Source organism: Gossypium hirsutum, chromosome D10 (assembly GCF_007990345.1).
Source record: "Gossypium hirsutum isolate 1008001.06 chromosome D10, Gossypium_hirsutum_v2.1, whole genome shotgun sequence".
Taxonomy (NCBI): domain Eukaryota; kingdom Viridiplantae; phylum Streptophyta; class Magnoliopsida; order Malvales; family Malvaceae; genus Gossypium; species Gossypium hirsutum.
Genome location: NC_053446.1, coordinates 62,148,997 through 62,164,789, shown reverse-complemented (window position 1 = coordinate 62,164,789; position 15,793 = coordinate 62,148,997). Strand labels below are relative to the sequence as shown.

Sequence of the window (15,793 nt, the reverse complement as noted above, 5' to 3'; positions counted from 1 at the left end):
AGTCATTATTCTACTATTTAATCATTTTTAGTCCCTCACTTTTTGAATTTGGAACTTTCAATCCTAACTGAGATGATAACCATTAAAAATCCATTAATTTAAATAATGTGATTTTTACTTGAGTATTATGTAAAAATAACAAATTGACATGAGATTACACAAATGACAATATATTCTCTCAATAATATTTTAGAAATAACAAAATTCAACAAATTTGGCAAGCACTATTTAGTCAGATTAAAATTTTAAAAGTAAAGAGACTAGAAATGATCATATTAAAGTACAAAAATTAATTTGGTAAAAGTACTATTGAGACCCCTATACTAGTAGTCAAATTGCATGTTGCCGCCTCTACTAAGAGCAAGAGCAAATCCATTTTTTTATTTAAAAGCTGGTGTAGTTGATGGAATAACCAGACAGTGACACATGACATACCACGTGTACCTCATGTTAATGTACATGAACCAGTTTTTAATAATAGAAATAGCTGAAATTTTTAATAAAATGATTATTTTGCTATTTGATCTAACATATATTTTAGTAGAGATGACAAAATATAATCTAACTCTTATTATAGAGACTTCTATAATACTTTTACCAAATTAACTTTACAATTTATATATAGTACAAGGACTAATAATAAAATTTAACCAAATATATATATATATAGTAAATTGGATGACAAGCAAAGCATGCGTTGCATATTGTTTGCAGGAATTGGAGTTGACGTGATCAGTGTTTTCTTTGGAGTGCTGTTCATGCAGAGTTGGTGAAACATCCTTTTCACCTTTCCTTCTTTTTCTCTGCCATAACTTAAAAGTTCTTTTTGAAGTTTTGGCCATTGAAATTTGATCCTCTCACACACTGAACCTCTCATCATAGTGCTCAAGTCTGACTCCCTTCGGTGACGAAGAGTTTTTTTTTTTTCCGAAGGTTAAATTAATTATTCTAATGAAAATTAAATTATGTATTTAAATTTAAATACAATTGAAACGATAAGGTAAAAATAAAAAATTATTATTAAAAATATTATACTTTTAATGAAATTATTAAAAAATATGTAAAATTATAGTTTCATTTAATGAATTATGTGGTTGTGAATATGAGAATTTGAGCTCGATTTTAAATATTATAAATATTTTAATCAATTAATTTATATTCAATTTAAAACAAATAAGTTAAGTAAGAAATCATTTTAGCTTTTAAGGATACAAAAGAAAAATCGCAAAAAAGTATGGTTCCAAATTTAAAGTATCCTACTTTCACGTAATTCACAGAGTTCAACAAGCAATCGGTATTTCACAATTAAGGGTGTAGTACTATTTGTAGTAGCGGTCCTTATATATAATATTAACAATCGAAATATGATAAAAAAAATTCTCTATTTGACAGGGCTTCTTCCTATACCTATAAATTTCATTGGACCCAAAAATGATACATTGGAAGAATTATTTGGGTCTTTCAATATCAATAGGTTGATTGTTTCGCTCCTATATCTTCCAAAATAAAAAAAGATCTCCGAGAATTGTTTCCTGGATCCGAAAGGGAGTACTTGAGTTCTCCCAATAACTAAAAAGTGTATTATGCCTTAATCTAACCAGGGTTTGTGATGGTGGAGGAACTGGATTGGAAAAAAGATGGAACTACCACGTTAGCAAAGTTAACGTGATATATACGTGGACTGCCACATTAGCAAAGTTAACTTTTCTATCCATTTTTAGGGTAAATTGATAAACAATACAAACACAACGGTTAAAAAGAGACAAAAAAATTAAATAAAAAAACTAAAATAATTTTTCTAAAAAATTAAAGGGTCAAATAAGAAATTATACCAATTAGAAAACTTTTCTGTTCTCATTACCCTATAAAATGAGGATTTTCTTTGCTGCTTTCGGTTTGTATTTTTCTTTTCTCAAGAAAAATGTCAATTTTGGCCATTAATTTCTCTTTATTAATCAAATTGGGGACCCTACAGTCAACATCTAGTGTATAGAATTCAAAGAAACAATGAAGTTTATCAATGTGAAAAATAAAAGCCAAGTCCAAGTCTGCATCAATTTTCATTACCATGCTGAAGTCCAAGTTGGCATTGAAGTGGACATTTCAAAATTATAGCTCGGAATTTTCGTTTTTCTTAAAACATCCATATCTGACATAAGCGTACCACATGTATACAGACATGAATACGTGGATATGAATCATATAACCCCTCAAAAACCCTCTAAATACGTGACTGAACTCTAAAATATTAAACATACTCAGTCTTTCGTGTCTACCACGTATCCATATCCGACAGTCAAACCCGGGTTCGAAGAGAAAACTTTCCTCAAGTCAAAAGTACTGGTAACATTATCCTACTACTTGTTGAAAAGTTGATCCATATAATTTAGAAGGGAATATTCTATGCTTTATGAAGGGGAAAATAAAGTTTTCTAGTTGCAGACAAATTAATATGCATCTGGAGCTCAAAAATTACGAATTTATCAACGGAGTTCATGCTCGAGAGTATAAGTATTAGCCGGAACTAGCATTACCCGTGCTGTACTAGTGCCGGGAATTCTCTCAACATCGAGCTGAAGATTGCATAATACGAAATGAAGACCAGTGGATTATTGGAAAATGTACTTAGACATATATAAGAGTGGGTACAAGCAGTTTCAGATACACTGAAGCAACCCGACAAGTAAGAATAGAAGTTATTGCCAATAACATGAGTCAGGACCAGCTGGCGGTTGCCGAGCGTAATAATTTGTGACTGGAGCAGCTTGAACCCCACGCCTTTGCAATAGGCATCGGAAGTAATGTAACCGATGCAATACAGTATCATTTCCTGCTGATAATGCCGACTTTGTGCTCCACAAGCGTTCTATAGGAAGACGAAACAGAAGTAATATGAGGACGTATAGTTAATGTAATAATAACTTTTGGTAATAAAATGATAATGATGTCAAATACCTGCTGCAGCAGCAGCTCGAGGCCAAATTGTTTGTTGAACGTTTGATGTATCAACTGTCTCACTCCACATACAAACTTCTCCTCCGAGAACAAGTTTTTGCTTGGACTCGTTATCTATTCCTTCTAGTGGTTCGGCATTGTAGATTTGCTCCCAAGGGACATCTAGATGGTCGAGATACCAAACACCTGAATTACTGAAAATGCAATTGAATCCTTTCGCGACAGCCTTTGGACAAACCCCAGGACCCAACCTACCGCAGTTGATAAAATCATCCATGCTCGGAGTACTAAGTAACAGCTCTTGCATGAGAAACATTTTCTGTTAAAGAAAGTTTAAAACTCACCAGTTATGCACCACGGTCTGCGGATTAAGACTCCCTGCAAAAGCATTGAAGGTCTCTTCCCTGATATGAAGAATAATCAGAATTTTCAATTATTCATATATCTTACCGGAAAAAAAGATGAGTACAAATGGGGCTAGACCTGATAACTTGTGATGCAAGAAACATCTTACAGCAATTTTAGATCATGGATAGAGATATACCAGTTGACCGGGGTCCAGTTTTTCGAGATTGCAATTTCTTGAGCCTTGAGTACGAAATATTTATATGCATCTTTAGGCTTCATATTGTTATCTTTGAGCCTGAAATTGTCTTCAGTAGATTAATGGTTTTATAAGACAACACAGCTTGTTATCACGGCACAACAACATTGAACAGCTAAATTAACTATTTATCCGTGTCAAGCATGATCTATTTATCAGTTACTTAGAGATCACAAAACATCATATTAGAAAATGTTGACGAAGACGAAGATTAAGGCACATACCACTGCTTTACATGGGGTGTATTGTTCCAGCAACCTGTCAAAAAAAATCAAACTGTTCATTTAACGTTTTTAAACATAGAAACAAAGTCAATGACAGATACAGCTTTCAGTCACCGATTTAAACTTTTTTCAGCAAAATACAAATAATGTAGTCAATCTGTGCTTTGTCATTGATCAAAACTGAAACAGTGATGAATCTATCCATCTAAAAGTTCAAAGAAAAGGGTAAACTTCTCAAGTTCTCAATGACTTTACAATTTAGTTTCAGTTTAGGTAGTTTCCATCAGTCCCACAACATGAGATATTATGTTTTCAGACTAAAAAGTGGGAAGCGAACTGTTGCATGTTTAAACAAAGAGATGAAAGAGATAGAAAGCCACTTCAACGACCTATATTAACCTCATCGCCACCAAGGTGGAAGAGCTCAAATGGGAAGATTTTTCGGATATCTGTAAAAGACAAACTCAAATATAAATTTAAGAAAGCGAGTGGTTAATAATGGCAAATAAAAAAAATGGTTTACATGATACTATCAAGTGTTACATCCATGATATTATATCACGAGCATGTTGAACGGATTAGTTTTGATCTTAAAACTAGTAGAGTTGAAGAAAAATACTAATATTACGTAGTGGAAAGGTTTTCGTGGAGGTTAACCTGAAAAAATGCCAGAAATTAAATCGAAAGTAAAATTTTTTGTAACATCAAGTGGTTCTCTGCAGGAATTAGAAGGCCATAGATCTGGATAGCCGACTCCCCTAAACAAAAAATTAGGTCAGTTTAAATCTGGGACTTGTCAGTTAAAGTTGCCGATTAAAGACATAATAGAACTAAACAAGAAATATAAAACCCGACATGCAACTATGATAAAAAGTTTTCATTTATTTATTGAAAGACAAAATGTTATAAGAAAACCCCTAGTCTTGCAATAGAATGATATCCTGTCAACCTAAGACAAAAATTGTTAAGACAAAGCACCTTACCATGACTCTGCATGACCGGGGACATCTACTTCTGCCATTACATGGATGCCTGCATTCACCATGCAAAATAGCAAAAAAGCTTATCCAGTTATAGACAGCATTCAGCCAAACACTTAAACAGCATCTATGTTACTTGGACTTAGCTGTAAGTGTTGGATGCAAGTATGTGTTTGACATAGGTACATTTAAGTTTTTCATGTATTTAGAAGGTCCTTAGATGGTCATATCCCAATTTCCATGCTTGACTATGTGTCAAAAACGGGTACTTCAAGAAAAATGACAAGTCGGAGCATGTAGAAGCACATGATGTAATGCTACACTTAAATTAAAAGGAAAAGAAAGGAAGGGTCCACGGATGAATAATTCAAAGACCGACATAAAATGTTATATCTAAATCGTTAATAAACTCGAATCTCACCTCGTGTTTTGGCAAATCTTCACATTGGCACATGAAAATAAGAAATAGAAAGCACTCACAATTAGGGTGTGTCTAAATACACATGAATGCAAAAAAAAAAAAAAAAAAAAACCAAAACAACAAGAAGCAACAAACAATGAAGCAGAGATATATGGACCATACCTAACAATTTTACTAGCATCCTCAACTGTATAGCGCTCCCATTTCGTATAAGCACCGTTCCACAGTTTTGGATATTTGGGTATTTCGAGGGGAAATGACTGCTTATCTATGATGTGCCAATGAAGGACATTCTACTGAATGCAATACTCAATATCAGAATGACATAAAGACCTTGTAGGACTCGAATGAATTCCAACGGACTGAAAAAAACAACTAGTAACATTTCTTACAAGTTTAGCATAAGACATTGAATCAATTATCGACTTAATGACATCGACTGGAAAATAGTGCCTTGATGTATCTGTAACAGATTGCATATACGATATAAGTCACTAAGTGAAAGAAGGAAAATAGGGTAACTCTTTGAGTTACAAACATGAGTGTTGCTTACCGAGCAAAAGGCCACGATATGCAAACCTTGGCTTATCTTTAATGTACCATGGTGCTTTGGATAATTGCACTGATTTAGTCGTATAATCGTAAGCACACAATTGACTGAATGTCTGGAGCATTGTAAAAGAGATGAATGTAATGCACGTCAACAATAAACACAGATGGTCGTAAAAGAGAAGAATGTACACTTTTGACCACTTAACTTTTTACTGTAAACGATACCCTCAATCATTAAATACACATACAATGTTCCATCTAATAACCAGTTCATCATACGAGAAAACGAATGATGGCATACCTCCAACCCTCTTAACGCACCGTAAACGGTATTCACCTGCCAAAAAATAGGAAGAGAAACCGATAGAGAAGCAAATATCAGCCGTCTTCACATGTTTATTCGATGCAAGCATACTACATTAAACTCAATAAAGACGAATTTCACACCCGAAAATTGGAAAAATAAAAAACTGAGCATACACATATAACATACTCAACACCTAGGAATTCCAATAAACTAATTCCACTAAACATGACCATGAAAGACACTATTAAACAATAAACATCGAAGATCGAAACCAAAATTGCAGATTTGCAGCATAATAAGATTTGCAATAGCCATGAAAATCAAACCCCAAAACTAAAAAACATAAAGTTCCAAACTTTACCTCAATTATAGCCTCCCAAGCAATAGACTTCCCTCCAGTCTTTGTTATAAACAAAGTATAACTCTCATCCACACCCAATTTGAGCTGCCATTATCAAAACCAAAACAATCATCAAAATACATATAAAAAAAACATTTAATTGAATTAAATTAAAAAAAGAGAGAGAGAGAAGTTCCCAACTTTACCTCATCACTATCTGAATTCACAATAATCCTCATTTGACTAATATCATAAATAGATCTAATTCGTCTCAAATTCTTAAAAATCGAAACCCCAGAAGATTGTTTAAATATAATCCTTTTATATCTCCTAAATCCTTCCCTCAAAATCTTAAAGTTTCCCCCTTTCCCAATCAGATACAAAGACAGTGTTGGGTTCACAGTTAGTGTCTCATTGCCGGAAGTGAGTTCATGTGGCAACGGCCAAATGTAAGTCAATGAATGATTCAACTCGAACCCAGTACTTAAAGATACATACTGAGAAACCCAAGCTAATAACATCAAACAAGTGTAGATGAAATGGGGTTTTTCAGACAAATGCAACATTCTTGGTTTTTTTTTTCCTTACAGGGTTGATGAAAGGTTTGGAAAGGGATGGCAATGGAAGAAATGAAAATTGATAGGTGTGAAAGACAAAAAATAAAGGGGGACAAGTGCTGTAATACTTTCCAGTGTTTTGCTTTTCATGTTTCAGTTTTTATAGTTAATGGTCCAGAGTAGATCTCGCTATACTACCTTTCTGTGGAATTCATCTGTCACCATCGTATTTAGCAAAAAAAATTATATGCACCTATAATATATTCATATAAAAGTTTTTTAAATATTGTTTTTCTTACTCCCTCAACTTGATAATCTTTTCTAATTTGACCCTAGAACCTTTTTTTGTCCATATTAGTCATGAAACTTGACAAAAATTTTCAATTTGATCCCTAAACTTAAATTTTATTAATGTGTCACAATCTATGAGTGTCACATCATTAAACTTTAACAAAATCCAAATTTAGATATCAAATTGGGAAAATTTATCAAATTTCGAGATTAATGTAGATAAAAAAAGGTTTAGGGACCAACATGAGAAATATTACTAAATTTAGGGATTAAATATTTAGTTTATACCATTAAAAATGGGTTATATGTGTTATATGAATTATTATCTCATTAATATAAAAGTTTTGGGTAAACTATACCATTAGTCACTAAATTATGAATGAGTATTTATTTTAGTGACTTAGTTAAAAAAAATTATAATTTGATCACTCAACTATTCAAAAGTTTTTATTTAAATAATAGAGCTGTTAAAATCGATGTTGTATTACTTTTTTCGTTCGCTCTACTTGCACCAATCAAAAGCACTCTTTCCCCTTCTCTTCTACAATTTAGTTTTTTTTTTCATTTAAACATAATAGAAAGATTAAAACTAAAACTTAACATTTTACTATAATGTAAAAGAAAAATTAGAGGAAGGCCTTAAATCTCAAATGTTAGTATAGTTGAGGGATCAAAACTGAATTTCACCTTTTATCTTATAATATCAAAAAGAAATGCAATTAGACTCACGTCATGAAGGAAGGCTCTTTTATATATTAAGTATATATTTAGAAAATAATAATTAGATATTATTTAAAAAATTACTTGAATATCATTTTCAAAAATAAAATTACACTTAAATTATAAAACAGACAAAAAATTTATTACCAATCAATAATGACCGATTTAAGGGTCTCTTTAAATACACGGTATGTTTACCTATTGTTACTGTAAAAATAGTGACAACAATAAAAAAAAATTAAACACATTACATTGTAAGTAAACACGAAACCTAAGACAAATTTAATTAGCTGTATCTAGAGACAAATAAAATGTTCTTTCAATCAAATAATTTTGGGCAACTCTTCTTGTCCTAAATATTTAGTGAAGGTGGAAAGATATAGATAAAATGGTAAAAAGGAATGACCTTTAACCGAAGGTAGCTGAGAACATTTAACCTCACTCAATTTTTGCAGGTATGAACTGGATTTCTTCGAAAAGAAATAAGAACAGTAGATACTGGGCTATTACCGGATTCACTATCATCAAATAAAAGTTACACTAGAACTGTTGATAGGTTAGATCAAGTTTAGATTGGATTATAATAAAATTTTAAGTTCATTTGATAGATACGAGATCGATTTGAAAAATGAGTTTAAATTTTTATTCAAGTTTGACCTAGATTATAGATGTTAAATCTGGGTTCGGCCCATATTAATTTTTTTTATTTTATTTTTATATAAATAATAAAATACATCAAAAATACTAAATAATTAAATTAAATGTTTCCCAATAAAATTAAAAATAAATTAAAAAAGTTTTTATATTTAAATAACGCTAAGATAGGTGTAGCTTAACAAGCAAATGTCTCTAAAATAGTAGTAAAATTAACAATAAAACAAAAATTATACAACTTCTAAACAATAACAATAAAATAGTAAAAATTAGCAGTAAAACAATGAAAAAACAATAGCAAAACAACTTTTTTTACAAATTCGAGTTAAGCTGAGCCAAAATAAAAAATCTTACCTGAAGCTCGGTCTATTCACTAAACGAATCTTATTTTTTTACTCACTTATTTTTTGAACCTCAAACTTTTTTTTACCTTTTCGGACGAAAGGCCTATGGACAAATCTCCGCTACACTGCCCTGCAATACTTTTACCTTGTTATGGTCCCTTCCCTATTTCATGTATATTCCTTCATTTGCAGGATTTGGAGCATGTAGCTTGTAGGTTGCACCATGATTTTCTTTTGCATAAAATAGTCTTTTAACTGGATTTGACTCGTCCACTTTTGCAGTCCTATCTGTGGATGAGTGTAGCGTATCCCCATCTTATTTGTAGATTGTAAATTAATTGAGTGTTGGATGGACGCGTCCTTTTTTTATTGGAACTGATATTTATTTATACTATTAGTCTAGTGTATTATTTTAAATTTATCCATATTTAAAAAAATATTTAATATATGTATATATAAATTTTATAAATATCAAATTGAATAATTTTAAAGAAATTTTAAATATAAAATATTTAGCACTAGTAGATGTACAATGTTTCGGTAAAATTTTTATTATTTATTATTATAAAAATAAAATGTCGATAATGACAATATATTGTAAAGAAAAGAGAAATAAAAAATAAAAAATAAAAAAACACACGAATTTTTACATGAAAACCCTTTCGGAAAAAAATCACGGGCCGATGAGAAGAAAATTTATTATGTTGAATTCGAATGACTAAAAGAGGAGTAGACTGTGTCTATTTATAGGCTTCTAAAATCATATTCTAATAGGAGTGTAGCAAGATTGAAATACCCTATTTTAATCAACATCAAATAGATGAAGTTTAATAAGGTTTAAAAAACTTTATTCTAAAATAAAATAAAAGAAGTGTAGTTATATATGGATTTTACTTTTATTTTATTTACCACTGTATTTTATTTAAATAAGAATTCGGGTCACTTAATTCTAACAATCTCTACATTGACACGAATTCTCAATGAACAAGTTTTTCATCGCGAACTCTCAATAAATAAGTTCTCCACCTCTTCCATAAAACCCCTTAAGGTTTAACTTTAACAATGAACATCAACCAAGTCTAAGCAATGCTCAAACTTGGTTATAGGAAGTGACTTAGTCATCATATCTGCAGGATTTTCATGTGTACTAATTTTACTCACAACAATATCACCACGAGCAATAATATCACGAACAAAATGATACCGAACATCAATGTGTTTTATTCTCTTATGAAACATTTGATCTTTTGTAAGGAAGATGACACTCTTACTGTCACAAAATATTGTATTGATTTGAAGGTCTTCATTGAGTTCACTAAAAAGTCCCTTCAACCAAATGACTTCTTTACAAGCCTCAGTAATCGCCATGTACTCAGCTTCAATGGTGGACAAAGCAACTATAGTTTGCAAAGTGGCTTTCCAAAAATGCAGTGCTCACAGAACTTCAGTTTGCAAATTTCTTGCCCCTCAAGAAGTTCTCTTTTGCTCAATTCTGCCACGCCATTCTCACTTATATGCCCTAGGCGCATATGCCAAAGTTTAGTAATATCATCATCTGACAAGAAAGAGGATGAGACAGTTACATCACCAGTAACAGTAGAACCCTGCAAAACATATAACTTGGCAGTATTTCTCTGCCTTTTCATTACAACGAGGGAACCTTTGGAAATCTTCAAAACCCTACTTTCAACTATGTATTTGTACCCTTTTGAATCAAGAGTACTCAATGAAATTAAATTTCTCTTCAATTATGGAACATGTCGTATGTTACTAAGTGTTCTGACAACTCCATCAAACATCTTAACTTTAATTGTTCCAACACCTACAATTCTACTTGAAGCATTATTTCCCATAAAAACAACACATTCAGACACTGTTTCATAAGTTATAAACCAATCCCGATTGGGACTCATGTGGAAGGTGCAACTCGAATCAATGATCTACTCCTCGCCCAATTTAGAATTGTTGACAGAAGTGACTAAAAGTTAACCATCAATGTAGTCTTCTACAATATCAACTTTACTAGAATTTTTTAGTTGTTTTCTATTTTGATTTGCAGCCTCCCTTTTGATCTTATTATGTAGCTTATAACACTCAGATTTAATGTGCCCTTTCTTTTTGCAAAAGTTACAAGTTTTACCTCTGTTGAAGACTCCGATCTACCCTTAGATTTACTGCGAGGATTTTGTTCCTGTGTCCTTCCACGATTATCATCAGCATTCCGATTTTGTCTCCTACGAACAATGAGACCCTCTCTTTGAGAGTCAGTTTTAACCACAAGATGTTTCATCTTATCATACGAGGTCAATGAATCATAAACCTCATCAACTGTAAGAGACTCGCAGCTATATAAAATCGTGTCTCTAAATGTTAAATAAGACGGGGGCAACGAATAAAGTAGAATCAACCCTAGGTCTTCCTTATCATATTGAACCTCCATGGCCTCCAAGTTTGAGAGAATTTCTTTAAACACTGTTAAGTGTTCGTGCACAAACGCACCTTCTTCTAAACGATGAGCATAAAAATGTTGCTTCATATGCAGCTTTCCAGTTAGAGTTTTCAACATACATATTTGTTCCAGCCTCTTCCATAATCCAGTGGTGGTCTTCTCCTTCATCACATCCTGTAAAATTTTGTTAGACAAATACAAATGTGACTATGTTAATGCCTTTCAAACCTTGAGTTTCTTCTCTTCCTTCGTCAATGTTGAAGGCATCTTATCTACCCCTAGCAGGGCTTCCTCGAAGTCCATCTGTGTAATAATTGTCTGCATCTTTATCTGCCATAACGCGAATTTGGTGTTGCGATCCAACAGCAGAATTTCATACTTCAAAGACGACATTACTGTGATTAAGATGAACAACTCGGAAGCTCTGATACCAATTTGTAAAAATAGAATGTCGATAATGACAATATATCGCAAAGAAAATAGAAATAAAATAAAGAGCACACAGATTTTTACGTGGAAACCCTTTCAGGAAAAACCACAGGCAGAAAAAAAGAAAATTCATTATGTCGAATTCGAATGATTACAAGAGGAGTAGATTGTGTCTATTTATAGGCTTGTAAAACCATATTCTAATAGGAGTGTAGTAAGATTGAAACACCTTATTCCAATTAATATCAAATAGATGGAGTTTAATAAGGTTTAAAAAACATTATTCTAAAATAAAATAAAAGAAGTGTAGTTCTATATGAATTTTACTTTTATTTTATTTTACCACTGTATTTTATTTAAATAAAGATTTGGGTCACTTAATTCTAACAATTATAATAGTACAAAATTAGAAAATTTGTATTTTTTTATGTTGTTCATGCACTAGTTGGTGCACAATGTCTCGACTAATTCAATTGAAATTAGATGAAATGGGCCGGTATGAGCCGAAATTCCAACTTGCAAAAAAGAGGTTGGTTGCACCAATTTATTATTGGAACGATACGCACTACATTGCAAAAACCCCTTCCTAAAAGGGAGAATTGTTATAATTGAAAAAATCCTCTTCAATTAGGGGCAGCCCGGAGGAGGGAGACAATAACCTTGATTCCCAAAAAAATGAAACCCTAAAAAATTAATTATACACTTTTTATTCTAATTCTTATAAAAATTGTTTTCTAATCTTTTCGAAAACAATTTTAATCTCCCCTTGTTTCTACTCAACTGTACTTTTAGCTCCTATAAAAAAAATGAGGGCCATCCAAAAGCACATTTTCATATGAAACTCAAGCTATGTGTTGAGTACATTTTAACAATTATTGCATGAAATTTCCACATACTTTCAAACTAGTTTCATCTAACAACATGCATTACCATCAAAACAAAAACGATATTTCATCAATACGGTACTGATTATTTTTAATTGTTACAATACCATTTGAATTAAGGATTAAATGATAAATACAGTCATGATTGTCATGAATATCAAACTTTTATTAAATGATCCTTTTTGTAATTATATTGGGGAACAAGTAATGGAATATTTGCCTAACAAAAAATAAAGGGTGGTATAGGCCACCAACCAATGTTCACTCAAATTAAAGCAACCAAACAAAATAATTTGATGCCAATATTCATCTTAATAAGTCACCAAATAACTATATCTTTTATGTTCAATTATCATTTCAGCCTAATATTTCATGTCCATTTCACTTTTTAGTATATTTACTTTCTAATTATATAGAAATTGAGTTTTAATCCCTGTAATTTAAAAATTAAAAATTCAATATTTTTAATCTGGGACGAAGTCTGGAAAAAGTTTTAGAGGGCCGAAATTAAATTGTTTATATATTTATAGTTTTTAAAGGATTAAATCAAATTTTTATCATTTTTAGGGGAGCCAAAATACAATTTTACCTTTATTAATTTAAAATTTTTAAAAATTTAAATGGTCAAAATAGCAAAATTTTCATTTTAGGGGGCCCAGCCAGCCCTCTTAAATCCACCTCTGTTTTTAAATTTTCAATTTAAAAATCTTATTCCAATCATTTTTTTCTTTCGTAATTTTTGTCAAATTTGTCAACTTAACATATTTATTTTTTGTCAATCATATCTCACGTTATATGAGGACAGGCAATCGAAATTCTAAGTTGATAAAATTTATTAGAAAATACTTACTATCTTAATGATTAGACTAAGATTTTTAAATAAAAAATAAAAAAAATATTTTTTTAATTTTTTTAAGTACATAGACTAAATCCTGAATTTTATTAAGGTACAGAGGCTCACAATATGTTGGAAAGAATAAGAAAGTTAAAAAAAAAAGATTTTGCTAATATAAATACTTTAAGGATGTGACTGTGATTGTAAGAATTTAATGAACTAAACCTGAATTTTATTACAACCTATATTGCAAGTTTTGGCAAAATCTTTAATTAATGTCATTAATCCTTTAATGACAAATTAAGGTTTCATAAATGCCAATATCCCATGATTATGAAAGGGTTTTGAAAGTGATAAATATATTAAGTTTAGCTACTAAATAGATCACTACATAGGTTACTTATGAACTATTTGAGTTTAGGTTTGATCTTTTTAATTCAACCTCAACCCAAGCTTAGAACATTTGTAATAATAATAATAATAACTATTATATAGTGGAATAAGTGGCGAAGCAAAGGGCTGACAATGACTCGGCACCTCCTAAAATGAAAAACTTTTCATTTAGGCTTCTTTATAATTTATAAAATTTTAAATTTGTACTTTGACCTCTCAAAAATAATAAAAAATTAATTTATCATTTAAAAACTATAAAGATAGTAAAATTATATTTTTACTATCGTAAAAATATACAATTTAATTTTGATCTTATCAAAAAAAAATTTTGACTTCACCCTTAGGTGGAATTTTAACCCTCTCATGTGTTTTTTTTTCCTTTCTAATATAACACAAAGGTACGTGACAACGTTGTTAAAAAAAATTATTTCACTACAATGCATTAAATAATAATTTGTTGAGTTTGTACCGAAGCTTTTTTAAAAATGATTCATAAATGACATGACATGATAACATAATGTTTTGAGAATGACATGAAATAATTGAAGGAAATATTTTTTAGTATAATTTCATTATAGGTTTTGATAATATCTATTTTTTTTACATAATACTTAGAATTATTTATAGCCTCTCCCCAATCTATAAATAGGAGGATAATGCACTTCAGCACACTCAAACGCACGTCCTTCTACATTAACAACAATACTCATACCAATCAAGCTAAGATTCAATCCGCATAATAAAAAGAAATATTAAAGCAACATGAAAATACTAAAGTTATAGGAATCCTTTTCTGGAATCTAAATACATGTCTTTAAAAGAATAAAACATTAGGATACTCTTTTTAAGGAATTTATAATAAATATAATAAATAATATATATTCGACCAATTAAAATTCAATTAAATTAATATAAAATACAATAGATTTAAAATCAGATATTTAAATTCAAAATAATTCAAAAAAAATTATCTTATCATTTGTATATGATAAGACTCGAACTTCAAAATTATAAAAAATTTTCATAATCTTAACCTTGTGAACGGAAGAATAATATCATTGAAAAAGTATTAATATGTTTTAGCAAGAGGATTTTATTATGTCATTTAATTCAATTATAACCCTTTTATTTTTTAAATTTGGTCAAATACTTTTATTAATTCATTTATTATGTTTAAGTTACCGATTTAGTCTTTCTACTTTAATTTAGTTATTTTTAATATTTGTCCTTTAAATTTTTAAATTTTAATATTGATCTAAACAATAATCGTTAAATTTGTTAAGTTAAATGTTGTTTTTTTCAAAATCTTATGCAGCAAATTCATTATCACGCACAAAAAGCCACACTATTTATAATGAATTTAACGACTATCGTTTGAGTAAAGATTCAAATTTTGAAAAATATAAGATTAAAAATAATCAAATTAAAAAATATAGATTAAATCCACAACTTAAAAATAATATAAAACTAGTAAACCTAATAAAAGTTTCTAAATTAAAAAAAAAAGCTAAAATTAATGAAATTATGATACAAATATTAAATTTGCCACTTACGTATTATACATAGATTAATAATTTAAATTACCCTAAAAAATTTGAAAACTCAAAAAAATCAAAGCTAAAAAAAAAATTTGAAAACTAAAAAAATCAAAGCTAAAAAAAGGGGTGAGGAAATTAGCTCATCTCAGATTCAAAATGAGGGAGACTGGGAACCAAAGTCAGGCATAATATAATCATAGTCCGCTCTTCCACGTGCCGACTTCAAGCTTCTATTATTGAGGCACTTCTATTTTGATAAATAATTTACGATTTCATCTATTTCGTATAAAAGAATCTCTCTCATATATATGAAAAA

At 30.3% G+C, this 15,793-nt stretch overlaps 1 protein-coding gene across 1 annotated transcript; it reads right to left on the bottom strand.

Moving 5' to 3' along the window:
* Positions 1–2,459: 2,459 nt before the first annotated feature.
* On the bottom strand, positions 2,460–7,066 carry LOC107930671 (beta-hexosaminidase 1). The gene is made up of 15 exons (XM_016862379.2): positions 6,590–7,066; positions 6,405–6,488; positions 6,038–6,073; positions 5,738–5,849; positions 5,577–5,647; positions 5,347–5,477; positions 5,185–5,201; positions 4,767–4,815; positions 4,441–4,541; positions 4,173–4,232; positions 3,784–3,817; positions 3,500–3,598; positions 3,300–3,359; positions 2,956–3,206; positions 2,460–2,866 (listed from the first exon to the last, which is right to left on the bottom strand). Exons 1-15 carry the CDS (start codon positions 6,947–6,949, stop codon positions 2,697–2,699), a joined length of 1,635 nt encoding a protein of 544 aa, XP_016717868.2. The 5' UTR covers positions 6,950–7,066; the 3' UTR covers positions 2,460–2,696.
* Positions 7,067–15,793: the final 8,727 nt, after the last annotated feature.